Genomic DNA, 22,142 nt, shown 5'->3' on the forward strand with positions numbered 1-22,142 from the left:
GCTGCTAAATTCGCGTGGATTATTTTTCGCATTGATTTTTTGCACACTTTATTCTTTGCGGATGATAAATTCAGATACAAATTTATAGTACAACTAGTGACTAAATTCGTGATGTATGTATCCGTGGATTATTTTTAGCATTGATTTTTTTCACGCTTTGCTCTTCACGGATGCAAAATAAAACTAAATCTCGGTCTGTTGTTGATGAAGTAGAGTTTGATTAGATTGGATGGACTGGAAATAATTTGGTCTTTTTTGCACAATGACAACATTTAGCGAATTGTATTTGTGGTTTTATATGTATACACGCCCGACCCGTATTTCACGGTTTGTGTATCTACTACATGCAAAAAATAGGTATTTAGATACATACATGCAAAAAGTATGAAAGATATGCGAATTAAATTGCGAAGGCCATGCCGGCTTTTGGCCAGGTAAATAACTCATAAGGAGAGAATATGATGTATTCAATTCTGTTTGGGTTGGTCTTCTTTGTTGCCGAGCTGAAAAGGCGTCCTGTGGTGAGCATAAGCTAATTTAGCTGTTAAACAGGATGAAATTATGAGTAAATCATCTCCAGCCATGCTATGCGCTGGAATTTGTACGAGTAAAATTCGCAAGTGGAGTTGGAGTAAAATTCGCAAGTTCTGAATCACTTGCAAATAAATTATGAGTAAATCAACTCTATCCATGCACTGGAATTGGGATTGTGAAATTCGCAATTCTCAATCTATTGGTCGTTCTCCAGGAGCAAGTATTTAGGTTTAATTTGCAAACTTGTATTCTTACAGTGAAATACGATACGCTATTAAAGTATGCGATTTTGATCGTAAATGTGATGATGACGCAGACGCATGTTAGTTACATCTGTCACTGGAGTGTGACCCTGTAATCGGGAGGAGGAGTGGATCTGGTGTCATTTTGTTACTTGGCCCTTTTTTGCTCCTTTTTCCAACCTTCTCCACGATCTCATCGCATCATTACATTGCCATTGCCAATATCAATGTCAAGGTTTTGCACGTAATCTCATGTAATCTGATACGTCCAACTACACAACCAAAAACAATTCTGTATGCTCAAATCCGTCGCCTAAAACAAAAGCAGAGTTGGTCATCACCTTTATCTTTATCTTTAGTGTCGTTTTCTTCTCTTCACAGCCGTTTATCATGTCATCTCGCCCTCTACTTACCTGCAAATGACCAAGTATGACAGGTTGTGTGCTACTCCAATCCACCAAAACATGATGTGTGTTAGTTAGCATTAGTTAGTTAAAAATGGGCAAGATTTAATTTGATCATTTGCATACTACATAATTCATACACAAGCGTCCTCCTCCCGACCTCGGACAAGGTTGTGGACGACGGATTGCTTGCTACGTTGACGCACTTTGTTTGCAAATATTTAAGTAAACGAGTTTACGTGATTTTTGTGTATTATTTATTTACCTGGGCCAAGAATTTTGTTGACTAGTAAAAAAAGGTTAAGTGATGGATGGAAAGATGTGATGGAGATGCAGCCGCAGGGATATTAAATTATTCGCAAAACTGCAACCAACCTTGCTAATTTAATATGACAAGAAAATAGGTATGTTAATAGTTGGCGAAACTATTGTAGGCTTGGTTTGTTAGTTGGATTGGACATGCTGCTACGTAAACTGGACTGGAATCAATTAGTGGAAAGAGAAGAAGAAGAAGAAGGAGAATGACTATTAATTAACAATTATCTTTTCGTTATTAGAGGAGCGTGCATAGAAATAAAACTTATGAGTACAGCTTTGCTTTAGCCCGAACCAGGAATGTTTAGTAAACTCATGGTTATCAGAATTTTCTATGAAAAAAATTGAAATTCATAAATAAAATAAAATTATAATCCTAAGTGACTTTTCCCCTTCATACAAAATTTCTGCTGAATATACAAACTCTTAGAAATTGGTATGGGTCACCTCTTAGAACATCTGGTTACTTTAAGTATCACAGTGCCGAATTTCAGCTTCTTACGCTGCGTAAGAAGCTGAAATTGCGTAACTTACGCAATTTCTGACATCGGTCTGGGCGCCTCCCCATCGGGTCCCATCATATGAAAATGTTACCAATTTCACTTCATATTGTTCCATTAGCAATCTCTATACCAAATTTCAGCTTGATTGGATGATTTTGATAAATTCGTATTAGGAACCTCCGGTTGAAAAATTTTCGAAGTTTGCTTCCCATTCTTTCACTAGGAGCCATTGTCACGCTCCATGCTAAATTTCGCAATTATTCGCAAGGTCATAATCTCACAATTTTTCGTTCAATTTGTACTCAAACTATGTCGTGGCAACACGCACATGTCGACATTGTCGACATTATGTCGAAAAATGGTGCAAATCGGATAAGAAATGGCAAAGTTATGGCGAAAGAACGATTTGAAGTTGTTGCGGTGCAGTGAGATTTGGCTGAACGGGTCCCCGAAAAGTGAGAATCTGCAAGGCCATTGACCTCGTCAAATCGCTTCCATCTCAAAATTCTGAGACGAAAATTTTGAGATGGAAGCGATTTGACGAGTTCGATTGCCTTGCAGATTCTCACTTTTCGGGCAAAATTTCAGCTCAATTTTACTGCACCGCAACAACTTCAAATCGTTCTTTCGCCATAACTTTGCCATTTCTTATCCGATTTGCACCATTTTTCGACACAATTTCCTTCATTGAGTTGTCGACATATTCGTACACTGCGCTTATCGCTACGACCGTGTTTGATCATTTCGTTTTCTTCCATTAAAACCCATAAGCAAACCCAACTCTCTACGAAATGTCAGCTCGATATGACAATTTTGAAAAATCAGTATAGCATAGGTCACCGCCCCATAGGGTCCCTCAAAATGAAAATTTTTCCAGCTTGAATTCATTTTGTTCTATGATATGTTCCATTATCAACCTCTGCACCAAATTTCAGCTTTCTACGACAATTTTGGTGCATAATACCCCACCCACTTATTTGAACCCCACTGGTCCAAATCTTTTCTGATCCAACCTATTTTCGAACTCGGTTGTTGCATTACCCAGATATAAACATGTCTGTACCAAATTTGGTAAAAATGGTCAACTCGTTCGAGAGTTATCGAAAGACGGACGGACGGACATGACAAGTACATAAGCCCTGGTTCGAGCTAAAAAAGTACTTAAATTTGTGCATACATTTGTGCCAGTACAAGACCAAGTTTTAAGAATATGCAGAAAAACATCACAGGGTACATAAAAACCGAAATGCATCATAATTCTTGCATGATAATCCTCTCATGATAACTACCTGAACATGAAAAAGTCTGACCTTTCAATCCAATTTCACACATGTATTAGTAATAATTATAGTAATTATGGTGAAGATGCGCAGAACCTGAACTGAAATGCATCTCAACTTTTTAATTTGCAATTCAGATTTTGCCCAATTATTGCTACCTATTTAATCGATGGGGTGACAAATGTGCAAACGACAAATGTGCAAAGACATTTGTGCAAACGATAAATGTGCAACCTGACAAATGTGCAGCCCGATAAATGTGCAAACGATAAATGTGCAGGAATTTTTCTAAAAAATAGTACAATATATCTTAATATGATTTTAGCAGTCAAATCAAATTATATCTCCTCAAAAAATAAGAATTCTGAAAAATTAATCTTGCTGCGACATCCCTTATGATGTCTGTTGAAGCTGCTGATCTTATACACATATAATGAGCAGTATTAATTTATCATTAACTTAATATTTTACTAAATAATATTTCTATGGTGCATAAATTCCCCCGTACATCTTCGTGAATTCGTGAATTTTAGCCTATCGTATAGCCTGGAATTATGTACATAAATTTATATAAAAATTCTGAATTTCTTTGAAATAATTCGGGATTTCCTTATTTGCTGTCATTTTAAATTATGTCCCCGAAGCGTGTCCATAACTAAATTTTAAGCTTAAATCATGTCAAGATATGTTGTACTATTTGTTAGAAAAATTCCTGCACATTTATCGGGCTGCACATTTGTCAGGTTGCACATTTATCGTTTGCACATTTGTCTTTGCACATTTGTCGGGCCACCATTTAATCCGGTTCCGTGTCCACACCCAAAAACACCGAATTAATTAACAACGTATCTACTCTCACAAAACAAAGATTACACAAATATTTTAACCGAAACCATGATCATGGTCTACATTTATTTATTTTACTCAATTAAATTCGTTGCATATTTTTACTTCAATTTTTGAACTTATACTATTATTTAGCTTATTAGTAATAATTATTATCTATCCATCCATCAACGCGTGCATGATAATTTGAGTATCAAAAATACAAAATCCTCCTTTTTAACCTATCAGCTACGAAATCATTATGCATGCAACGTACAACTTATTATCCTTTTCCATAACTAAGCAATTTTTTTAACTAAGTAATTAAGTAACGACGAATTGTTTGAAGTATTATAGGTAATTATTAGTGACTGGATTGATTCCAGTCCTCGGTGAGGCGTGGGCATGCGAGTTGAGTGATGAGAACGAGCATCCGTTTCCGTGCAGGGTACGCGGAGACGCCCAATGATCGCAGGTCACTTTCATTCAAGGAGGCGAAGGTGCCTAAATCAATTTCTTCTGAGATGAATTTGTCTGTAAATTAAATTTCAATTATACAAAATTTTGAAATTTTGAAAGAATGTATATTTTTCAAATCTCACTTACCGATAAACTTTCCAAGTCCATTGCGAATGAAGAGAGATGCCAAATCGGTGGGAGGTTTAAGGTTTCCGTCCATTGGTCTGCTTGGTCCGTAAAAGTCGAGCAGGTTCGATTGTTGATGTCCGATTGGAAAGTGAACTTTCCTGATGTCGCTGACAGCTCCACTTCCACTCGAGGGAGCGTTCTCTCCGTCAGCGTCAGGGCCAAGTCCACTATCGAGGTCAGTGCGGTTGGTGTCAGCGTTACTATTGTCGGTGCGGAAGAGGTTCAGGTACGTCTTGCTGAAGCCACATCCAGACCATTCCGAGTTTGGGACTCGAGGGGATGTGTCAGGTCCAATTTTTGTGTGGTACATTGCTACACAGAAGCATAATAATTTTCAGACTTTGACCTACAGCGAGAGAAACTTGGATAATCAGTAATTAACTTTTAGCTCACCTTTCACAGCCATGTACTTCTTGTCATGAGTTGGATCTGGGTTAACAACCTTTTCTCCACTTGAGTTATCTTCTTCTTTCGTCTCCTTTCCGTCGTCTTTTTCTACCGTCAACTCTGGGTCTTTCTTTTCGTCGTTTCCTTCTTTTAACGAGTCAGCTCCGCCTGTAGCGGCGGAAGCAGTAGGTTCATTATTGGATGTAGGAAGTGATGGCGATTCGCTCCTGCTTGCAGATCCACTGGTAGATCCGGATCCACCTGAAATATAAATGACATTTTAACTACTTAACTTTAATTACAAATTATTATTATTATAATTTAAATGATTGACTAACCACCATTTTTTAACAATCCTCCACTGGGCAGATTGACAAACAAATTGGGCGCCGTGTTCGCCCTCTCACAACCAGGAGCTCGTCGTTTAAAGTCCATATCGTTAAAGTCATTGAGTATCGCGTTGACCATGCCCACTCCGGGATGAGACGTCATTGGGCTGAGGTCAGAAAATGTCGAGGTTCCACCCAGACTCATCGGAGTGTTGAGGGCAGAGTCGGTATGCCCGTGGTGGTGTTGATAACCCTGGCTGGGGAGCATGTTATAGTTGTGTGGGTCAACGAGTGGGAGATGGAAGGAGTGCTTCATATTGTTGATGCTGATTTCTGGTGGGTGCATGTTCACCGGCGATGGGGATGGGAGGGGTCCATTGTAACCGTAGTTTAGTCCATGTTGAAGATTAAGGGTCAATTTTCCAATTCCTAAAAGAAAAAGTGACATGTTTCGGCTGAATCTTAAACTTTAACATGGTTTGAAGTTTAAAAAAACTTACCAGGCGGAGGTCCATTTCGCCCACCACCACCACCACCCATTTGAATACTGTCATATCCATTGTTGCTATTATTACTCATCCCTTCATTATGTCCATATCCAGCGATGTGATGAAGATGACCATATCCCCCGTTGTTACTGGTGCTCATTCCGTATCCATGATTATTGTTGTTCCCATTACCACCACCACCGGGATTGTTATGCATATTGCTCATTAGTCCCCCATATCCAACATTGCTCCCTCCACCACCAGTATTGTTGTTGTTGGTACTTCCATTCACAACACACGTGGCGATCGATGGGGAGCAGAACGGACTTGCGAACGGGCTTGGCGGCCAGAATGAGGGTGACAAGACGGGAGATTGCATATTCGGGCTGGTGGGCAGCATCAGCGGTGGGAGTGACCCCATGGGTGGACCAACTCCGAGTCGATTCCCATATTGGAGAGATGCTGCAAGAAATAAGGAGTAATAAAGCGATGATAAGCAGATTAATGAGTGATTCGACTCACCCTTAACCTCTGATGTTGGATAGGTCGGTCTCAACATGTAATTCTGGGGAATACTGGCACTGAACATTTGCTCCATTCCGCCCAAAATACGTCGCCTCACTTCAAAGAGGTTAGACGTGTTGCGTTCATGTGCAATGAGCTGAATAGTCCGAGACCGTCCAGGGACTGGTGGTGGGAGAGAAGACAGTCCACCTCCTCCTCCAGAACTGCGATCCATTCCTCCTCGATTCCGATTGATCAGTTTGACGTTGACATTCATGTCCTGACCAACCTGCCGAATTACGTCCCACTCGAGATGAAATTCATCAGCCAAATCGAAGATCATTCTTAGAGGAAGACACCCCTGCGAAAAAAGGAATAAATTTAAAGTCAACTCATTAAAATATTACATAAATTCGTCCACTCACCAACAGCTGCTGTCTCGCATTGTAGACACAATTAATTTCTCCACTAATGTAGACGCGAGATCGCTTAATCTGCTGAATGTTTCCATCGGTGAGATCGGGGAAGATAATTTTTGCCCCAGTGTTCATCATGATGGCGTGAACGTTGCTGTCATTCACCGCGCGGACGAAGGGGTGCTGAATCGGGGTGATTTCCATAGTAGATTCCACCTGGACGGAGCTCATCTGCAGGAAAATAGAGTTCACATTAGTTAGTTAACTACTGGTTAAATTGTTTAAATCTAAGCAAAACTTGTCAAGCTTACATTATTATTTCCAGAGAAATACGCCACAATTTTCCCCACAGCACATCGAACCGCATCTGAATCGATTTCACAACCTTTGACGGAGACGGAAGTCTGCTGCAGCTTGTTTGGAGGGTGGATAGTGACCTGGACGCCGTAAGTTGATTGGATATTGTCGATAAAGACGTGATGTGCTTCCGGGTTGATTTGCATTTCATACGGAGAATGGAGAGTCGGCATGTTGAATTGGAACACGAGTGGGCTCAGCTCCTAAGTATTTATGATTGAAAGTAAATTGAAAGATAAATTGCTTAATTAGTTGAGTTAGTTAATTAAATTATTACTCACCCTCACTCGTGCCCTGGCCTGCTCTACTGATCCAATCGAACTCCCAGCAATCGTAACCTGGTTGCTCTTGTGTTCCTTTGACATGCGATTCGAATCCGGAAAGTGGATGTGGCAACCAGTGTCGTCCATCACTTTTCGAATCGTCTGACCCCTGCAGCCAATCAGGTGAGAGTGATCCGTGTAACTAATCTCCATCTTCAGCGTAATTCGCAAGTCCTGTACACAAATCAAATACAACCATTTTAGTTTTGAGTCACGACAGGCAAACTATCTAAAATACAATCTTAAATGGTGGTATAAATTAATTAAAATTTACCCGATGGGGACCCAAATCTGCCAAGATTTGATTCTTGGCTTCGTTCACTTCCTCCTGATCATGGCCATAAACTCGAACGTACAAATCTACAGGGAAAAAGTGCACGTAAATTGATTAATAGTTCCTTCTTAATCTTCCTCTAGAATATTTAAATTTTCTTAGTCGTACCTTTCTTCGTCTTTGCTCCAAGTTTCATGCGAGACGGCCACTGAACGTACGTGTTGGTTCGTTCCATCAACTGTTTAAACGATACAAAAGTTAATTCAAATTCAAAATCGAAAGCCCTCCCACCCAATAAATTAACCCCCTCAAAATTTAGGCCTCCATCCCCACTCACCAATTCCATGTAATGCTTCTCCGTACGGTTATCTTTTTCTGGAAGATAAATAAGTACAAAAAAAATCATTCAACTTACATCAGCACTGTCATCTTGCGACCCAGTCTCCTCCTTCTTCTCCCACTTTGGAGGATCCGTTTCCGCCACCTTGGTCCTGACACCCCCACACAGACCGAACCCTGTCGACCCGACGAAAACATAGTCGCTACCGTCACTCCCCCCACCACTAAGATCATCTTCCTCCTCATCCTGACTAATACTTCGACCTCTGCCAAGAGAAGAAGAATTGGTAGAAGTGCTGTTGCACTGTTCTCTCCAATTTTGCGGGGATGAAGTCTCCCTCAAATGCTCGTCTAACTCCGCACTCGCCCTTCTCTTGAGGGAGTCGGACCTCCCAAAAAATGTCGTTGATGACGATCCCTTTAGCCGATAACGAACAGGTGAACCAGCAGCCATTGAAAGTTATAGGTCACTTTTTCTCTCGAGTTTTTTCGTCAATCGTAACTCAATTGTCTATTATTCTGGTCGCCTTCTTCTCACTATCAATCGTCACACAGTCCGATTAATTAATTAGCACGAAAGGAAAGTTTTTAATGAATGGCGAGATATAAAATTTCCACAAAATAAGTTTCCGAGAGAAAAATTGAAGAGTGACGGAGAGAAAGAAGAAGGTGACTGGCTGGCTGGAGTGGAAATGAACTGGTTGAGTTTGGCAGGCTGCGAGGCCGGTGGAAAAAGTAACGGAGAAAAGGCAGCAAAGTGCCAAGTGAGACTGCTTAGAGTTCATTCCTCCCGAGAAATGGGAGGAATGACCTCTACACAATTGGAAACGATTTTTGGAGTGGAATTGCATACTTTTGGTGGTGAATTTTATCCAGGTATTTTGCATAAATAAAATTAGCTAGTAGAAATACATATTTTAGCAATGGTTGCATCATTATTATCGCATTTAGGAAGAGATTCAGCATCATGCAAAGTGAGAAAGTAAGCAAAATTGGGTCTTGTTTTAACCTAGAGAGAGCAAATTGAGGATGCTGGATGCCAAAGATTAAGATGCAATTTTGCAAGATCTGATGAGAAGTTACAAATTTCATGCCAAATTTTAGGTTCAGGAAGACAATGGGCCAAATAGATGACAATGCCAGGACGGAAAATGATCCCCATTTTACAATTAAATTCCTAATTTACTAAATGAGTGCGAAGTTTGGAGACGATCCAAAACATACTGAGAGACTGTGGAAGTAGGACATTAACTTTACATCGATTTCGATCCGATATAGGCAATAAGATAAGCAAATTCAAATTTGATAATGCATGATGAGGAGGATGACTGACGCCAGACCAAGGTGACGACGACGACGGGAATCCCACCCCAAGAAAAAATATCAAAAAAAGTTCTCTTTACCTCGGAGGATGAGTCCCTCTAATTTTTTCCTATTGACACGAATTTCCTCTCGTATATGGCCAGCCCCCAGAGCGACGAGATCCTCCCTGGAGAGAGACAACAGCGTGGCGTTATCCGATGACTCGGATATCGTGTCGGAAATGTTCCCCTCCGACAAATTCCCCAAACTTTCATGGTGCGGGAGACGAAGGATTGAGGAAGGCAGGTTGTGCAACATTTCGTCGTCGTCACTATTTAGTAAGTATAAGTTAACTAACTGATTAACTACCTATCTATTTAATATCAAATGTCCTCGTTAATACTGAATTCTGAATGAAATCTTTCTGCGTTAAAAATTGAGAGGCAAATTGTTCCAGGCCTGGAGACGGAGACGACCTGGAGTAGAATGGAGTCAACTTTGGTACGAGAGACACGTTCCCATTTATCTGATTTATCGTCACCAAGTAGAGAATACGTATGTACATATCTCGAACCCTGCAATGTAAATACATATATACGGATTGACCAGTTTTGCTTTTCCTTATTCACTTCCAGAAATTATGTTAAATCAGAGCAATACTTACTCACTCATCCACCCAAGAACTAAGTACGGAGATAAATAACACAAGACAAGTACACACACGAATTTTGATGATTACTTGAATATTAAGGTAATCATCGCAATGTAAATTTTTCCAGATTACCTGCAAATGCCACAGGGTCGAGACTGACTGGACTGGCAGTTCATTTAATGTGCAAATAGTCAAATTAGCCAAACTTGCAGGTACAAGTAAGTAAGGTGAGTGAACTAATATTTAAATTAAATAACCTAAACATAACGGTACCTTAGGCCACCGGCTACCTGACTGAACCTTTACACTCATCCTGAGATTTGAAGATAATGACTCGTATTTTAAAGCAGCAGGTATTTTTTCATCCGTTATTCTATTACATATTCCGTTAAGAATAAGCGTGTACGTCTTGCATACTATTCAAATCGTAGGGGCGACTGAACCGCTGGACATTCTTGTGCAAATGCAAATAATATTTGCATTTGCAATCCTGACTTGACTCACTCTCACTCTTTCTTTGGACTTGAGTTGTCTCAACTTTCCTTCTTGGGACGAAAGGTCGTTAACATGGAGGAATCCCATGTTTTGAAGGCCCCTCATCATGATGAATGATATCTTTTGGGGAAAAGGTAAGCCATACGTTTCGGGAGATAAGCTATGAAAAGGCGAGATTTTGATTTTGAGCTCCATTATTTCCATGTTTTGGATTTCCAGTGGTGTTACACCCACAAAGTGACGAAAATGTCCATGTAGAATACAACGGTTTAACAAAAATATAGGTTTTGCAAAGAAATTAACTTTTTATCCCTGTCAAATACTTCGTTTTTAGAAATCGTGAAAACAATGCATTTTGACAGCGATAAAAAGTCAATTTCTTCACAAAACTTGTGTTTTCATACGCTTGCTGTCTTCTCCACGTGGATTTTCGTCCTTTTGTGGGTGGAACAGCCCTGGAAATCCAAATCCTGGGAATAATGGAGCTCGAAATACTGTATTTTGACAAAGTATTTTACCCTTAATAATTTGATAACTCAAAATTTTAATACTGCAAAAATCTCACTTTTATCTAAATCTCAGAAATTACATGGAGGTGGGTGCAAGGCGAGAATTTGTCACCGCTATGTTTAAATACTGGAGAGGGCATCTTGCATTCTCACATTTTCACATCGATCAAACTTTTTGAAGTTTTTTGGAAACTTTAATTTTTGGTTTGATCTTTCAGACAATTTAAATTTTAAAAGTACAATTATTTCACTGATTTGAATTTAGCTGCAGTGAAACTTAATATAATAACTTATAAAGTCAAAGTTAGTTAATAAGCGAATATGAAGATTGAAGAGGTACGGAGTACGGCGAAAGCGCAGCGAATCTCGGCTCACTCGCATGTCAAAGGTCTCGGCCTGGAGGAAAATGGCAGCGCAATTCCTCAAGCGGCAGGTCTCGTTGGGCAGGAGGAGGCTCGCGAGGTAGCCATTTGAAATTTTAATGATTTTGTAACTTTGTCAAATTAAATGTGCATCATTTTAACTTAATTTCTACAGGCTGCTGGGATAATTGTGGATATGATCAAAATGAAAAAGATGGCTGGACGTGCCATCCTGTTTGCTGGACCGCCGGGAACTGGTAATTAATTAATTAATTAAGCACAATTTATAACCATTTTTCACATTTTTCTCGATACATGTACATATTCATAACTTACGTATTTCCTCAGGAAAAACTGCTATCGCTCTCGCCATGGCGCAAGAACTTGGGTCTAAGGTCCCATTCTGTCCAATGGTGGGGTCCGAAGTATACTCGTCCGAAATCAAGAAAACGGAAGTCCTCATGGAAAATTTCCGCAGAGCGATCGGACTGCGAATCAAAGGTCTCAATTTAAATAATAGTTATTGCTCTTTTGCCATTTAAACTTGCCACATTCTCTTATCCATCCTTTCACTATAATTTTAATACTTTCTTGCAGAAACGAAGGAAATCTATGAAGGCGAAGTGACCGAAATTACCCCACTCGAGACGGAAAGTCCCCTCGGCGGATATGGAAAGACCATTAGTCACGTCATCATTGGATTAAAAACGTCCAAAGGAACGAAACAGCTCAAATTGGACCCCTCAATTTATGAATCTTTACAAAAAGAAAAGGTGGGACACAGAATTTTTATGAAATTTCAAGCTATCAAGTGAAATTAATTTACAAAATCCCCCACTTTATCAGGTCGTTGATGGTGACGTGATCTACATCGAGGCCAACTCTGGCGCGGTGAAACGTCAAGGTCGCAGTGACGCTTTTGCGACCGAATTTGACCTCGAGGCCGAAGACTACGTGCCCCTTCCCAAAGGCGAAGTTCACAAAAAGAAGGAAATCGTTCAAGACGTTACTTTACACGATTTGGACATTGCCAACGCACGACCACAAGGCGGACAGGACATCCTTTCGATGCTGGGACAACTCATGAAGCCGAAAAAGACTGAAATTACGGATAAATTGAGGAAAGAAATTAATAAAGTTGTCAACCGATATATCGACCAAGTAAGTGCAATTAAACGAAAACGAGTTCAATATTTTAAAAAGAATCGAAAGTCATGAAACTGATTATTATTTAGGGTGTCGCCGAGCTAGTTCCAGGCGTCCTTTTCATCGACGAAGTGCACATGCTTGACCTGGAAACGTTTACTTATCTCCACCGCGCCCTGGAAAGTTCTCTCGCGCCCATCGTCATCTTCGCGACGAATCGGGGTCGTTGCGCCATCCGCGGGACGGAGGATATCGTATCAGCACACGGAATCCCGATGGATTTGTTGGATCGACTCGTCATCATTAAAACGTCGCCATACACGAAAGAGGAAATGCTCAACATTTTGAAAATTCGAGCAACCACGGAAGGTCTTCAGTTGGAGACGGGTACAACAATTAAACAAAAGTTTCCTAATACCCGAACTATTTCAAAAACTGTTTTTAAATTAAATATACAGAAGCTTTAACGGAGCTGAGCGAAGTTGGTGAGAGGACGACGCTCCGTTACGCCGTCCAACTTTTGACGCCTGCCTCCATCACGGCGAAAATTAATGGGCGAACCGTAATCAAGAAGGAGGACGTTGATGAAGTCTGTGGTCTCTTCATGGATGCGAAATCATCCGCTAAAATGCTGTCAGAGAATGATTCCAAGTACATGAAGTAGAATATTCGTCAGATATCTATATTATTAACTCAACAAACCTGAAGAAATATTATTGTTTGCTAAAATCATGCATCTTCTGTTAGTTAGGCTTTATCAATCATCATGATAAGTTTTCTCATTGCTACTTCCGGGCCATAATTATTATGAAACGATGTTAATTTCAAAATTCAAAATGGTAATAATTTTTCAAATTGTATGTATGTTTTTTTTTGTATTTTAATTATCCTTTATCCATCCTTTACAAAATAAATAACTTGTTACAAATTTTACACTGTGTGCAAAGTGCAAATTATTTTCCATACTAAATTGTGCAATAATTCCTAATAACCTTATAACATACATTTAACCACTTTACGAAACACGGAGACGTTTAGAATTTGGCCTTTGTTTTCCGAGCCCCTCTCCGTTTCCGGATCAGATTCGTGGCCAGAGCGGGAGCTTGTGACGTCGCTTCGGCTGGAGGAGCCGACGGAGCTGGCGTGGGTGCAGCGGCCGTGGACCCGGCCGTGGATGGCGTAACTAAAAAATAAGGACAATTACATATGTTCCATTTTAATCCGTAAATGATTTGCATATTCCTTACCCATGGAAGGGGCCGCCGTGCCAGGTGGGTTGTTTTGCATTGGAGACGGCATTGTCGTCGCCGTAGTCGTTCCGTTCGGTGCCGCGGTCGTGGTCTCGTTGGCCGGGGTGCAGCCCGGCTGTGGAATGCACCGACTTAACGTTCCCGTCATGCAAAAACACCAGGCGCATGTAACGTTTGGCGGGGTCCAAAACTGGGCCACGTTACAAGCTCCCGTTACCAGAGGGGGGACGAAGTGGATGTTGACCGAGTCTATGAAAATGTGTAAAGATCAAAAAGGTTATCAAGAGTACAAGTAAGTATCACCCCGTGGGCAAGCGACAAAAACGTCGAGAATTCGCAGTGAATTTGGATCGAAATGACCGCTGAGTCGCAGAGAATTCGCTACGATTTCGCAAGAAGTCGTCGTGGGTCATGTCACTCCAAATTCGTTCCGTATTCTCAACGATTTTTGCGCCTTGCCCCCTGAGACTCACAGCGTTGTCCTCCCATCGTGGCGTGGCAGACGAAGGCGGCGCTGAGGAGACAGACCCCCGCCGCCCAGAAGAAAGTTGAAGCGTTAGACTTTGTCATGATGTGACGCGACTGATTCCGGCAGCACAAATGTGGACCAGGCCTGACTTTCGGACGCCTTTATATCAGCGATAACCACCGCCTACACCATCGGCTCCTCACCTTAAAACATACACAATAGAGGAGATTTTGTGTACCATTAACGGATCGTGCATATCTCGCTTGCATATGCCGTCGCTATAAATATTACGGCATCATCATCATCATCATCGTTTCATTACCGTAAACAAGGTTGGATTACAATTTGACAACTCCCGTTTTCATGCTGAAAATATCTCCATGCATGAAAAACAATACGAGTTCATTAAATAATTTAAACAGAGAGTAATTATTATTTTGCACAATTTGCAAAATTCTTACAAAAATGTATCCGCTCCGGATGTACTAATTTTTCTGCAATGAAATAAATATTTGAGCAATTCATTCATAATTATTTACTTGTGCAAAATTTAGCAATGTTTTTGCCATACCTTGCGAAAAATATGGCATCCTGTTAAATTCATTCATTCAGATAAATATTTACTCGTCGTACAAAACTACTATTAAATAATTAATTATGAAATCAGGTCGAATCTGGACGAGCGGGTGCAGGTATATAGGTAGAGATCTCTCTCTCATGCAAAACAGGGAGACAGAAACTTTCCCAATTTTACCAACTGCGGCTGGAAATTTATTTATTATTTGACACTCCAATTCAACGCCACATTTTTAACTCATACAATAATTTATGCATATTTTTGAAAGAGAAAGTGGTACGCATCATATTTTTTTACACAGCAAAAAAAACTTAGCTAAAAGCGTAATTAGTATTAGACACAGGTTATTGAAAATCCAACTTTTTTGTTACTAAATTCTTGCATCAAAATTAAAATGTAAAATCTGTAAATACGACGTGCACGGCGACACGAATGCATCACATAATTCATACACGAGCACATACATAGTAAACAAAATTATAAAACTAAATAAATAGGTCACAAAATTATTTGGCACAGTTTATTTTAATGTCTAGCTAGCTGAACTTGACAATTTTCAAATAATATTTACAACCAAAACGAGACCTTGTCGCAAAATAATTTAATTCCTACCTAAAAAAATAAGTATGCGTAGTTTGCTCCCACTACCCAAAGTATAAAATATGGACGTGAACCCCTGTTAAAAAACAAATTCTAATTTCAAAGTCCGTTAGCTTTTTAACAAGAAGACCTTTGAGCTGGAATCCCGCAGCGTTTCAATCTCAAGTAATGTACACGGAACGGACGGACGTGGGTGGTTGCCTGATTTTAACGGAGATTTGATGGGAAATCAATGTTGTCTGCCTGTCTAATTCTAATAATGACGTGTGTAATAAATAAACTGTCGGATCCGTCTCGGGAAGTAGATCAATAGTAAATTAATGGTCTCCTATTCGCATTGTGACGTAAAGATACGCCTAAAATTTGACCCAAAATTAATTACAGCTCTGATTTTACGCATACAAATATTTACATTTATAAAAAAAATAACTCAGTCTTCCTCCAAACTTTGTTAAAATGGGAAGTTTATTTTTTCCACCAAATGTCTCGCACAGGGTCCGATCATGACGAGGAACTCTTGAATGTCCTTGTCCTCATAGACGGGGACGGATGGGTAGTAGTACTGGTTGGAGAAACGGGTGTAAATTCGGTGCAGATTGTAGACTGCGGCCATTTCGAGGTTCACGTCTTTTAACGAGGTTGCGAGGAGGTCGTACTGGTCTTCGATTATTTCTTGGAGGATTACACCCATCTCGTACTCCATCGTGCCGTAGGGTTCAGTCTGACAAGGAAGGAAAGACAAAAGTTAATATATTTACTCATTCTTTAAAGGGTAAAATTAAGCGTAATTAACGTAGGACGTGATGTCTAATCATCAAATTCAACACATTTTTAATCATTTCTCAGCTCTGAAAATTGATTTTAAATTTCTGGATGACGAATTTGTAGTTAGTAATAAGTTGATTAACATAATGTCGGTGAGTTTTATAAATCATTTTAGACGAGTTTCAATTTTTCTGCAGGGTTCTTAACCTTCTTCAAAAACAGGCAACGACCTGCTCTAAAAATTGTCATCCATAATTTTAATATAAATTCTGAATGTGTAAACTGCAGCAACACACACAATGAAGTAGTGAGAGTTTAGTTCTGCATTGAAATTGCTATATGTCTTTTGGATGAAATTGTACATATTTTGCAAACTATGATAATTTGCAGGCGAAGTCTATTATTCACCCATTTAATGTACAAATAATTTGACCCGTCGCACGTATGCATTTTGTACAGCGCAACACACCTTTAAAATAGCATTAGCCTCTTGTTGAACGCCAATCAAACTCCAAAAGTTGACCGGACAGCCGGGCGTGGGGGATTGTTTATGCCTCCCTTGCCTTGTCCCTTCCCGTTCTTTCCATTCCATGTAACGCCGCACGTCCCGTAGAGATTTGTACGCTTGGGCGACTTGAAATTGGAACAAGATCCGAGCTACGAAATAAATAAGAAAAGTTTCAAAATAATTCAATCATAAAAATATTAGGATATAGACTGGCTCACCGCGATGAATCGACATTCCGGGAGAAACATGATCATAAATTCGTAACGCGTCATTCGCCAAGTGCACCGTGGCGATGAAGAAGTCGTATCTCGATGAGAAAAAGGGCAGACCGCGAACACTCCCCCAAAAAAGCATGACACAAAGGACGGAAATTTTCAAAATTAGGAAGTGATTCGGGTGAAGTTCCGTCTGCTCGAGTTTCCATTTAAATTGATGGAGAGCATAAAAGTCTTCGTTCATCCGACTATACAAAAAACATAATTTGTTGCCCATATTTTAGCACAAAACTAAATTATGCATAGAATCTTACTGAATTTCTTCATGCAGTTTCACAGTCTTGTCGCGAATTTGTCCCCCGTCGATGACAAGGCCACACTCTGGAGATTGGCAGATCCACGCAGTATCTGGATTTAAAGGGTCTCTCGGCAACAAGTAACCGTCCGGCTTGGGAAGAACGTCCTTCGTTTTATTGCATTCGCATCGCACAGCGGAAAAGTAGGAACCGCACTCACTCGGGTCGCGACATCGGCGACAGTCGCATCTAAGAAGAGCAAAATGAAATTGGTCGACTAAAACTATGACCTCGTTTAGACACCCACCTCACGTTAAACTTTGACGAGTTGAGCAACTCTGACTGAAACCAGGATCCGATCACGTGCTTATCCGTGAAACATGTCGTGACATAATTTTGCGCGGGAAGTGGGACCGCGGCGTGAATCCGAAGGGCACAGTCTTCAAACTTTGAGGAGTGTTTGATAGACCATTTGCAGTTTGGAACGCACTCCTGCGTCACGAATAGTTTAACGGGAAAGACGTATTTTGCCCTAAAGTTATTAATTAGTTAGCTAATTAAGTAACCCCACTTAATTTAATTTATATCATATTTTATCCTCACGCATAGTACGACTTGCCCTGGTCATGGATTTGGATGAATATCCTGTCGTTGACCACGATGCTGCAGACGTCGACGACATTGATGAATCTCATCAGTTCAGCTTCTCCTTTAAAATCGTCCGTAAAAGATTCAATGTTGCACTCGTCCCGCAAGAATTTTACGATCCGCAAGTCCTCCGCGACAAACTCGGGCTTCTTCTCGTACTTGTCGCAGATGTCGAGGAGCTCGTAGAGTTCGAGGTATTTCGGAGGGTTCACAGTCTTCAAGAGGAGACAGCGAATCATGAGGACGGCATCGTTGAAAAACTGGGTGTGGTCTTTCAACGCGGGTGGGAAGCGTTGCGTGGCTGCGAATACTTTACATTCAAAGAAGGCGTGGAGATAGCTCTGAAATAAATGGTGAAGTGAGAGCCATTTACTTCCTGAGAATGAAATCTGTGCATAATTTCTACGATGTTTTAATTATAAAACCTCCGTGAAGACTTGAATTAGCCCGAGTCAGGGAGAGATTCTGTTTCTAAATTTGTGTCCCGTGAATAAACTACTATTAGTAGTTTGAGTGTTACGGATGGTTAAATTGTTGTTTAATATTTTGTATGGTTTGGCACCATATTTTGAAGAATATCCTGCTACCAGGACCAGTGGGGGTCTCTCATATAAATATTTTGACTTCCCAACCTCGTAGTTATTACTCACAACTCATTTTCACCCTCCATCACAAATTTTGATTGAACATATACAAGTTTTATAAAAAAGTTATCGAAACATCAGATAAAAATCAATCAATTCGTTGATACGCAAAACTCTTGACAAGCTCATACACCCAAATTAATTGTATATTTTAAGTCACCTTTTCACACTCGAAAGAACAAACAGGCCATCGACAAGTTGAACATCGATAGCCAAGAGAAGCCTGATACCACCGCGTGCAGTTTAGACATGTCACAGAATCTGGCGGATTTGGGGTGAGCACTACCAGAAAAAAATACAATCAGTATATAAATCTACTCGTTTTGTAATTCTATAAATCTTACTCGTGTTGCAACATGTAATCATAACTGGAGAGAGTGACGCCACCATGTCGCAAGGCTCGAGATTCTTCGCCGTCAACATTTTTCCATTCCATTTTTCTTGTCTGGCATCCCCTTCGCCGTCGTCACAACTGCTGTCCGTGATGTTTGGCGTGGAACCGTCCAAGTCCGAGTCGGAGGAGTAAGTGTCGTCTAAGTACGTGTCGTGAATCTGGTCATCCGCATGAGGAGTATGTGGGGAGGATTCGCAAGATGCGACGTCGTCCATTTTTTCACCAATGTTTGGAACAGATTTCGACTTTTGCGCGATTTTTCGACGAAATTCGAGTTTTTCTAGGGACAAAAAAATACTACGTTAAAATTCTAGTTATTTTAATGTCCTAGTAAAAAATTACTACCCACTCGATTCAGTTTCTGGCGGGCACGGGGTCGGAATCAGGATCGGTTTCTTGTGCCGTTTCACATCTCCAATGATTCCTTCATTCGTACCCTCACGACCAGCCGGGTATCGATTTTGTTTGCCTTGACAGACTCCTTCCCTCAGCAAATATTCCAACGCGATCTTCTTATTCAGAAGGACGGCAGGGTTGCAATCCGAAATGTGCGTGGGCCAGTCTTGCCGTTGACATCTTTCCGAACAATAGGCCACATGACGGCATCCCAGACAAAGGCGACCATTCGGCCCACAACAGATTCGACACAGGTTGTGTGTGATGGAGAGTTTCTTTGGCATCCGGTAAACTGGGGGAGGTGACGAAGGAGGAGGAATGGGATCCGGAGTAGACATGGGTGGCGATCCGTCCGGAGGAGGGTGACTCGTGTCTGAGAGAGGGACGGGCATTTAAGAATTAATTGCTTGGCCAAATTTAAATTTTTAATTGGTAGCTTAAATTTAACCACGATTTCTCAAAGGTTATAAATATCTGACCTGACACCACCGTTTCTCCCGCTTCCGAACTATTATTCCCAGTTTGTGCCTCTATCGAGGAAGAATTCGCCGATGTTGACGAAGAACCCGACCCTGAAGAAGCTGCTTTTCCACCTGGATCGGAAATAGAATTGGGCTGCGCTGGAATAGTTGGACCCATTTTGGAGTGACTTGGTCCACCATTAGCTGTAAAAATTAAGTAGCATCATTAACTAACTACTTTTAAAAAGTTTTTAATTATTCCTCACCTCCAGACGAGGGTGGAACACATGTCCCGTGTGCCTGTAAAATACCCCCGACACGTTGTTGATGCACTGTGGTATTATTAAAGTAGAATGGAAACTGGGAGTTGAATCCGCCAAAGTGGTGACCAAATGAGGACGACGAAGGTTGACCTTGTTGGTGAGGACCATGTTGAAATCCGCCTAAAGGTGGAGAAACACCTAAATTTGAGGGCGGACCGTTCGCCCAGGCACCCACGATCACGCCAGGCGATGGTGTATACGCACAAAGGGGCGGATGGAACGACGACATGGAGAAGGATCGACCCAAATTCGGATTCGTGGAGGAGGACGATGGAGGAATGATTGTAGAAGATGTGGTCGCGGCAGGATGGGGAGCAGGATTCGAGCTGACGGCGACATTATTATTATTTCCACCTCGACCAGAGGGTAAAACATGGGCGTGATTTTGGTTTTGATATCCGGTCCAACTGCTGGTTCGATAAGCACCTGAATGAATAGAGACGTTTAATTTCAGCTAATTGATTTATAAACTTAATTACATTTAAACTTATGTTCTCTACCTTTTCCTCCTTTCCCTCCCCCATTGTTGAGGTGGTTGGACCCTTGTTGGCGAAAATAAGAGCGTGGTTGATGCTGTTGGTGATAATTTGGCTGATGTTTTTGATTGCCGGCTGCGCCATTGTTATTACTGCTCGCATTTCCTCCTTGTTGAGGACCTGTCGGTCTCACAGTTACGCCGGGTGGTAGGGGCAAACCATTTCCTGGCGTTTGTGATGGGGGTGGCTGTTGTTGTTGTGGGGGTGGTTGCGGGTACATTTTTTTAGTTTGCACCCACCGCTTTGCAAAATTAGTTTTAAAAAAAGCTGTCCTACAGTCTTATTTCTTATTCTACAAAAAACTATACTTATTTCTCATCATAAGAAATTAAACGAAATTAAATATTATTTTAAAATTACTGTTTTAAAATTAACTTTAATTGGCTTCTGAACTTTTGCTGAGTAATTGGAAAAGTTGACAGTTGGCGATTTTGTTTTCGCTCGCATCTTGAGTCTCGTCTCATTGTTGTATTCTTTGCTCGACTCTAAAAATCCCATTTCTTTTGCAACACTGCAAAAATTATCTTGAGCGACGTCGATGTATGACATAAAGATGGTGATGACACTGATGACATTCATATCTCGGTCGGGGACCTAGTTTTTTTAGGTCACATTTCTAGAAAAAAATTGTGTATAATTCCACAATCACATTCCAACCAACCTAGTCCAGGAGTCCAGTCTTAATATCTATTTTTTAGTTAATTTATTTATAAAAATCGTAAACGTCGCGATAATATTACATTTTCTATAACGCGTTATTTGCATTTTAATTTTTAACCTGAAAATGATATGTCGGCATAAAATATTTGGAATTTTTGACACTTTCAAAATTGTTTTTTGCAATTCGTAAAACCAAAGTTATACTGAAAGTAGGTATATCGACTAAGGATTTTGGTGATGAGTTCTGTTAAAAATTAAATGTAAATTTGTCAAATCTTCCAATTTCGGATTTTTTCCACATCTTAATTAAAAACTCGATTAAAGTGGTAAATACAACCTAGAACAATATCAAATTAATCTCCCAGCCTAAAATGACCTTAAGCTCGTCATGTCATATTTAACTCCTCCATTTTTTGGTCCGATTTATTTCTTCCCCGAAATCTTGATGTCATCTCGTTTCTAATTTCTTTGCCCGTCAAAAATTATTATTACGATGAAAATACTTTTACGTATGAAGTCGAGAACTTAAATGTTTACGGCTTAATTCTAATTAAAAGTCATTTCACATTCACGACCACCTTTTTTATTTACATGATAAAATGAATGAATGACACACGACAGAATATAGAAACAATTGCTTGCTACTTAATATTTAAGACATGTCCCATCCCGAGAATTAAACTTACACTTGTAAAAAGACACCTTAACTTATAATCTCATCTCATCAGCTCAGCATCATCATAATTTTATTGTTTTGTTATTATGT

General features: G+C 40.3%; 4 protein-coding genes across 6 annotated transcripts; 1 reads left to right on the top strand and 3 right to left on the bottom strand.

The window, feature by feature from the left end:
- Nucleotides 1-4,176: 4,176 nt before the first annotated feature.
- Nucleotides 4,177-9,964, bottom strand: LOC110862315 (protein bicaudal C homolog 1). The gene is made up of 13 exons (XM_022111495.2): nucleotides 9,572-9,964; nucleotides 8,167-8,204; nucleotides 7,998-8,067; nucleotides 7,830-7,915; nucleotides 7,514-7,729; nucleotides 7,187-7,435; nucleotides 6,885-7,106; nucleotides 6,478-6,820; nucleotides 5,968-6,417; nucleotides 5,477-5,896; nucleotides 5,145-5,399; nucleotides 4,710-5,063; nucleotides 4,177-4,637 (listed from the first exon to the last, which is right to left on the bottom strand). The coding sequence occupies exons 1-13, from the start codon at nucleotides 9,786-9,788 to the stop codon at nucleotides 4,468-4,470; spliced, it is 3,090 nt and encodes a 1,029-aa protein (XP_021967187.1). The 5' UTR covers nucleotides 9,789-9,964; the 3' UTR covers nucleotides 4,177-4,467.
- A 440-nt stretch (nucleotides 9,965-10,404) lies between these two features.
- Nucleotides 10,405-13,652, top strand: LOC110862333 (ruvB-like helicase 1). Of its 2 annotated transcripts, XM_035845417.1 has the most exons (9): nucleotides 10,405-10,475; nucleotides 10,554-10,751; nucleotides 11,200-11,588; nucleotides 11,664-11,745; nucleotides 11,837-11,989; nucleotides 12,086-12,261; nucleotides 12,335-12,649; nucleotides 12,724-13,021; nucleotides 13,093-13,298. In XM_035845417.1, the coding sequence occupies exons 3-9, from the start codon at nucleotides 11,448-11,450 to the stop codon at nucleotides 13,296-13,298; spliced, it is 1,371 nt and encodes a 456-aa protein (XP_035701310.1). In that variant the 5' UTR covers nucleotides 10,405-10,475; nucleotides 10,554-10,751; nucleotides 11,200-11,447. The 2 variants fall into 2 exon arrangements, with proteins under 2 accessions (XP_035701310.1, XP_021967214.1); XM_022111522.2 differs by lacking the exons at nucleotides 10,405-10,475; nucleotides 10,554-10,751 and having other exon boundaries at nucleotides 11,448-11,588; nucleotides 13,093-13,652.
- On the bottom strand, nucleotides 13,499-14,517 carry LOC110862334. Its single transcript, XM_022111523.2, has 3 exons — nucleotides 14,358-14,517; nucleotides 13,882-14,133; nucleotides 13,499-13,817 (listed from the first exon to the last, which is right to left on the bottom strand). The coding sequence occupies exons 1-3, from the start codon at nucleotides 14,452-14,454 to the stop codon at nucleotides 13,669-13,671; spliced, it is 498 nt and encodes a 165-aa protein (XP_021967215.1). The 5' UTR covers nucleotides 14,455-14,517; the 3' UTR covers nucleotides 13,499-13,668.
- A 576-nt stretch (nucleotides 14,518-15,093) lies between these two features.
- Nucleotides 15,094-22,114, bottom strand: LOC110862335. Of its 2 annotated transcripts, XM_022111525.2 has the most exons (13): nucleotides 20,681-22,114; nucleotides 20,124-20,606; nucleotides 19,876-20,061; nucleotides 19,350-19,769; nucleotides 18,951-19,280; nucleotides 18,767-18,888; nucleotides 17,918-18,303; nucleotides 17,622-17,846; nucleotides 17,333-17,563; nucleotides 17,022-17,266; nucleotides 16,765-16,952; nucleotides 15,943-16,251; nucleotides 15,094-15,886 (listed from the first exon to the last, which is right to left on the bottom strand). In XM_022111525.2, exons 1-12 carry the CDS (start codon nucleotides 20,934-20,936, stop codon nucleotides 15,982-15,984), a joined length of 3,342 nt encoding a protein of 1,113 aa, XP_021967217.1. In that variant the 5' UTR covers nucleotides 20,937-22,114; the 3' UTR covers nucleotides 15,094-15,886; nucleotides 15,943-15,981. The 2 variants fall into 2 exon arrangements, with proteins under 2 accessions (XP_021967217.1, XP_021967216.1); XM_022111524.2 differs by having other exon boundaries at nucleotides 15,094-16,251; nucleotides 20,681-22,111.
- Between the last annotated feature and the right edge of the window lie 28 nt (nucleotides 22,115-22,142).

The sequence above is a fragment of the Folsomia candida genome, unplaced genomic scaffold, assembly GCF_002217175.1.
Source record: "Folsomia candida strain VU population unplaced genomic scaffold, ASM221717v1 Fcan01_Sc054, whole genome shotgun sequence".
Taxonomy (NCBI): domain Eukaryota; kingdom Metazoa; phylum Arthropoda; class Collembola; order Entomobryomorpha; family Isotomidae; genus Folsomia; species Folsomia candida.